The sequence below is a fragment of the Pygoscelis adeliae genome, unplaced genomic scaffold (genome assembly GCF_000699105.1).
Source record: "Pygoscelis adeliae isolate BGI_AS28 unplaced genomic scaffold, ASM69910v1 Scaffold259, whole genome shotgun sequence".
Taxonomy (NCBI): Eukaryota; Metazoa; Chordata; class Aves; order Sphenisciformes; family Spheniscidae; genus Pygoscelis; species Pygoscelis adeliae.
The window spans coordinates 604,123-610,178 of NW_008825497.1; the positions used below are offsets into that span (position 1 = coordinate 604,123).

Below are 6,056 nucleotides of genomic sequence, written 5' to 3' on the forward strand. Positions count from 1 at the left end.
CTAAGGGAGGAAAAACAACCATGTGCTTTGAGAGAAAAGCTCTGTGGCAATTGTGTACAGCTGTTCCCCATTTCAGTTTTAGCCTCAACAGTCCAGGTGAGGAAAAAGTCGTGGTAGATCCCCTGTAAGTCAGGCTCTCATGGAGAAAGGTGAGTCAGTGACAGAGAGCAATGGGGACATATACTTTATGTAACCAAGGCGTTATCCAGACCTCAAAATAGCATCTCAGCATCTGCAAATAAAAGGGGGATTGGTGACAAAGTTCAGGTGGCTGCTGGTTGTTCTCAGCATTGTGGACCATGATGGGGTAGGAGAGAACAGCATCTTTTTGTCTGCCCCCTTTATCCTGGGAAAAGTACTGTTTGCTAAGTAATCATATCTTAGTGGGAAAGCCCCTGTAAGGATTTCCCCTGCTCAGGAAATCTCTCTATTTAGCGCATACTCTATTTCTGCACAATTTCACTCATTTACCCAGGAACATGGGCTAGATGGTTCAAGTCCTTGCAGACAGGAGCTGGCCCTGGATGCATGAGAGGTACTATGCTGCTTATACTGATAACCCTGCCTCACCCCTGCTGGCTCTGCACAGAGGAGGCTTGTACTTCTGTGGGGACATGGCAGAGCTGGTCTGAAGGTGACTAGGCTGCCAGAGATGGCAAAGAATCACTTGCAGTTACAGAGTACCCCGAGGGAATTGGACACATACCTGTTGCAGGTTTTTTTTTCTTTGGAAGTGACAGCTGTCCAGGCTGGCATGCTCCCTCTTCTCACACACGGTCCGTCCAATTTCCACGTGGAGCATATATTTCAGCCCTCTGACAATCTAGAGAAAGTAGTTTCCTCCTTTGAAGTAAGGGCAGGGGAAAGGGATGCCAAAATTTTGGCTAGGAATTAAATGCTACATCTGTGAGTTGTGTGTGGTGTTGTGCATAGAAGTGTGTTATGTTGAATTACTGGGGGGGGGGGGGGGGGGCCCCCCGGGGGCCCCTGTGGAGCAGTTGAATGGGATAGAGGGACGTGCTGTTTATCTTTAGGCATGCATAGCAGCCCTGAGGAAGATCAGGGCTCCCATGTCTTGGGTGCTCTGTAGGAGGGTCAATTGGTAAATGGTTTGGAGGACCACCAGAAGTCTGGGCTCTTCTTACCTGTACCATGGCTTTGTTTATTTGTGATTCCTTAAACAGAAAGAGGTCGTTGGAACTGTTGTTGTATCTGTAAACCCCAAAGCGAGCTGCCTTGCGAACACCAGGATTGTCGGTGTTCATTGGGACAGGGAAGCCAGGTTTCATGGTCGAATGAGGTGGTGGTACATATGTAGCTGAAACAATACAAAACATGAGTGCAAAACACATCAGGTGCCTGAAACGGTGGGAGTTTCAGCCCTCTGAAACAATGCTAAACCTTCTTACTTGTCCCATGCACTTGTGCTTCAGAAGGACTCTGCTCACATCCATTACAAAGTAATTTTCCTTTGTATGTTTGAAATGGTGAAACAATCCTGTGGAATGAAGTGACAGAGAAAGATGCTGCTAGAAGTAGCAGAGCTCAAAATGACTTAGAAGCAGCCAGGGTATCATGAGTATTATTTAGAACGTCTCTGGTACGACTCCCGGCTCATAGAAGGCCCAACTTTGAATCTAGTTATAAAGCTAGATCATGTTGCTCAGAGTACAGTATAATTTTGATAACTTATCAAACACTGGCTGGCAGAGCCCTGCTGCTCTTAATGGGCATGCCAAGTTTAACTTGCAGATGTAAGTCTTTCCCACCCCCCCTTACTCCTTTGATGGCATCTTGAGCTTTTTATTTTAGGTGGTGATAAAGGTGTGGGGAAGATACCCTCCCTCTACATGCTGACAAAGGAGAGGGTGTCCCTGTTCTCCAGCTGGGCAGGAAAGGGCCTGGGGCAGAACTTGGACTAGCTCCCCACTATCCTGCAGAACGGGCTGCTTTGGGTGCTGAAGTGCTGTTGCCCTGGCCCAAATGCCAAAGACCATCTTATTATCACAGCCATGAAGTGGAGGAGCAAGGTGTGTAGGAAATGGAGATTGCGGGTGGGAGGAACCCTCAAGCTTTCGAGTTTGAGTACTGCTTTCCACATAGCCCTTATTACTGTATATTCTTACTTGGTTGTGTAGCTAATTTCCCCATGCCCTGCTTGTTTTTTCAATAATTTAAAAGAAGCGCAAAGCTTACAGTTGATGTCATTATTTCCTCCCCTTTTACATTTGCCTTCCCCTCCGTTTTCCCGCTTCTGAAATGCAAACGAGGAAAAAATCCTCAGCCTGCACAAGTTGCTGTGCAGCCACTGCTGATGCCAAGACCTGCCAGTGCAGGAGGTGGCCCTTGGAGTTCACACTGTGTATGTGTAGGCAGTAAGCCTGCATGTGCACACAGATGTGCACACAGAGCTTGTACTAAATTTGCTGTGAAAGTCAAGCTTTTTATCACCTCCAGCTTTTTTTCACAGCTAGATCTCTCACTAACAGCCAAGCACAGAGCATAGACTCTGTATTTAAGCCCGTTTGTACTGAGAAGCCTGAGTAGAAGAGAGAGGGGCAACCTGGTGATTCAGCGTCTATTTAAAAAAAAAAACCAAACCACAACCAGTGTTACCTGCCATCATCAGCATAGGAGGCTGCAAAAATTCAGCTTTCAGGTTGCTTATGTATATCCTAGTTACACTATCACATCCTCTCCCGCAGGTGGTAATTGCTGCACCCCCTTGTAACACTGCTCAGGGATTAAAGTGTTGACCTGCAAAGGAGAGACTCGGTTCCACATCCCTCCTCAAGCCAAGGATGTCCAAATTCACATCTCTTCCTGGCTGGTACCCCAGCTACCTTAATGACCCCCATGTTTTCTTGCAGGTGAGAGCTGAGAGACCCAGGCCATGTGTCTGAGAGGAGCGGATGTTCTGCAAATGGCTTTGTGTCTGGTGTGGAGGTGACAAGCTTTCCTGTCCCACGTCTCTGATCTATGTTGGGACTGGGTGTGCAGCCAGTGCTGGGGAACCTGGCAGTGTTTTTTCACCTAACAAACAGCCCAGAATCCACTTGTAGGTCCCGGGACTATTCTCTATTGGATGATATTTTCCCACTGCAGCAAGGGTGGGATTCAAGAGTCACAGAAACTCATGACCGTGCAGCCTAGGACTGAAGGTATTTCTCAGGCAGCTCATCTTATCCAGTGCTCAGCTCATGGGTAAGACTTTCCAAAGCATCTGTTTGTCCTCTTGTCCTGAACAGGGACTTTGCCTGGGTTAAGGTGGTGGGACCCACAGGTAATTCAAGAGGGCCATGCAGGACCTGCCTGAAGCCAGAAAGGAAACTTGGGGCAGAGCAGGGCCTTGGTTTGGGCCTTGCCCATAAGGCCAGCTGTCCTTTTCCTCAGGGATGCCATGCTTTTTCCTGCACCATTAATACCAACCCAATAGCTTACAGGAACCAGCTTTTTCCTGCGCTCATCCAGCAACTGAGACAGGCTGTCAGGCTGAGAGCAGGTCCCTGGCTTGGGTTCTTCTGGCTGCTCTCCAGGACCTTGCTTGAATCTATGCTCTTACACCTGTTGGAAAGTCAGATGTGGCAGTGCTGGGGGGGTGTTGACAGCAGATACTGTCCCTTGTAGTAGGAGGAGATAACCACAGACTTTTTCAATCTTAGCACAACGTCCCTTTGTGGCTTAATAGCCCTCAACACCTCTTGAGTCATGGTGACGTCTTTTTTTAGGCGTGATGTGGCAGGGTGAGTGAGGCTGGCTGAAGTCGCACTGTTTGTATGGGAAGAAAGCTATTAAATGTGTTACTCAAAGCAAGAGTCAGAGTCCCAAGTGCCCTTGTTCCTGACTTCAGTGCCTGGTAGATCCAGCAGTGTCACACATGGCAAGGCCTCTGAAACACAACATCTGGAGAGGTGGCCTCACAGTAGCAAGCTGGACCACATGTTGAAGATGGGTAGCAGGCTGGTTTTACACCGTGTGTTGTAGGCAGGTGGTAGGCTAGTATATTTTTGCCCCAGCTTTCACCAAGGGGTACTTGGCATTTCACCTCCTTCACCCATTGATGTTGAGAATGACTCATACCAGAGCAAAGTGGGTATAAAATCTACTGAGCCCTTGTGGGAGAACTTTACCCTCCCTGTTTTCCTCTGGCGACCCAGATTCCTCAAGGCTAGGATTTGTTTGTCTTTACGTGCTTTGATTCTCATTCAAGGTGGTCACTGCATGGTGCACACACTGGTCGGAAATAACTTGCTCTTTGAATAGTTTGCAGCACTGTATTTCCAAAACCCAGAAACTCTGTGGTGTGAGGCACCTGTAGTTCTGATTTTCTTCACCGCAACCTTTCCTGACAGTTTCTTCCCTAGCTTGCCCCTTGAGGGCCATTACCTTAGAAAGTTGAATGTGTGTAAGGTGATGGCCCTGCTCCAGGAGCAAAGCAGAATGGCTCAGAGGGTCAGATAACAGTGCAGGGCTCTAGGCATACCAGTATTGGTGAAACACTTGTCATCCAGGTCTGGATGGGAGCAGAGGCACTGCGTGACTTGGCCAGGCACCTACAATACTCAAGAGGCTCAGAGGATGTGATCTCATGACCTGGGAAAAGAGCTCTCACTGCTCTACAGGGAGATGCTTAGGGCCAGAGCATTTGTATTTCAGACCCTATCCTTGATTCTGGGTTTGGAAATGTGAAGAGGGAGCGGAAGAATCTGGCTGCCCTCCTCCTCCTTCTGTTGGATGGTAGTAGGGTAGACTCTTTTCTTGCACTGAGTTCACAGGCAACTGCCTGTTATTAAGCAAGAGAGGGCTGTTCTTGCAGAGATGAGTTGAATGTTGTATTAAGAGGCTCTCTCTTCTGCTTTTCTCATTGAAGAATAATTTGGGGGGCCTGTTCGTGCAGTATGAGAGCGCAATCCTGTGGATGCTCTCTCCCAGCCTGCAGTGAAGTGAATAGGCAGATTGCAACAGGTTGCTGCTTTTTTTTTTTTTCCCCCCATGAGGTGCTTTCAAAATCTCCTCCCCATTACTAGGAGCAAGGCTAGGCTTTATCTTTACACTTAAGATGCAGCAGAGTTCCTGCATGCCTCTGCAACCCCCAAAGGAAACCACAGCCGAAACAAAAAGCAACTGGCTAACCAAACACCATCCCTGAGTGCATTAGTACTTTCTGTGTATGGGAGCCAAAGTAAAACTGAAGCAGAACTAAAACCTTCAGAGAGAAAACGCTCCTGTCTGCAGCTCCCATTCTAAAGATTTAAGGCCAGCTGCAATCAAGAGTTTCCTTGCTCAGCAAAGAAAGAAACGATACGGAGTAATGTTTCATTAAAGTCAGCTAATCGGCACTCAAGTGCCCATCTGTACTTAGCAGTCAAATTGTTACCCACAGTCTTTAGATTTAATAATCAAGGTCATGCAGAGTTTAAACACTGACAAATAAGTTAAAACCATAAGCTGACTTTAAAATCCTTAGATGATGTCCCTGGATAACATGGTTCGCTACAAGGGGAAAAAGTCTTTTAAGCAGTTGGATTTTCAGCTGCAGTCTGAACCCCGCAGCGCTAAGCCCGCATGGGCAGTAGTTGGAGAAAGGCTGTTATTTACCAGTGCATTAGAAAGCAGCACTCACAGGACCTAAAGCACAAGGAAAACAAATTATTTTCCACTCTTACCACCTGAAGTCCTGGTGAAGCTCCAGAGTGCTAAACAGCAAAGTGCGGCGAAGCTGCAGGCGAAGTTCACTGCCATCTCCACCACTTCAGAAGAGGAGCCCGCCAGCGAGAGGAGTGACCGCCCTGCTTCCTGCAGGGGAAGATGTGCCTTTTTCAGTGCTCTTATTGGCTGGGAGGAAAGACAAAAAACCACCCCAAAACCCCCTGAATCATCACAGCTCTGATGCAGACTTTGTCTCCTGCTGATGACCTCATACTTTGAAGCCCAGCCACAAAGCTCCAGCTTGGTGATAGCAGCACCATTCCTGCATCAGACAGGGACTTTTGCTTCGTGATCCTTAGGGGTCGTGCAGAAGCATGGGCAGATATGTGTGATGTGACACTGGGAAG

At 47.9% G+C, this 6,056-nt stretch overlaps 1 protein-coding gene across 1 annotated transcript; it reads right to left on the reverse strand.

The window, feature by feature from the left end:
• Positions 1–154: 154 nt before the first annotated feature.
• On the reverse strand, positions 155–5,787 carry CST7 (cystatin F (leukocystatin)). Its single transcript, XM_009331355.1, has 4 exons — positions 5,667–5,787; positions 1,146–1,318; positions 707–823; positions 155–232 (listed from the first exon to the last, which is right to left on the reverse strand). The coding sequence occupies exons 1-4, from the start codon at positions 5,740–5,742 to the stop codon at positions 155–157; spliced, it is 444 nt and encodes a 147-aa protein (XP_009329630.1). The 5' UTR covers positions 5,743–5,787.
• Between the last annotated feature and the right edge of the window lie 269 nt (positions 5,788–6,056).

Bases quoted from the DNA above. Each gene is read 5' to 3' on its own strand.
- CST7 (XM_009331355.1), bottom strand. From the start codon at position 5,742: ATGGCAGTGAACTTCGCCTGCAGCTTCGCCGCACTTTGCTGTTTAGCA. The intron at 824-1,145 runs GTAAGAAGAGCC...TACTTTCTCTAG, and splicing joins TAAACAAAGCCATGGTACAG to ATTGTCAGAGGGCTGAAATA. The intron at 233-706 runs GTATGTGTCCAA...TTTTATTTGCAG, and splicing joins GAAAAAAAAACCTGCAACAG to ATGCTGAGATGCTATTTTGA.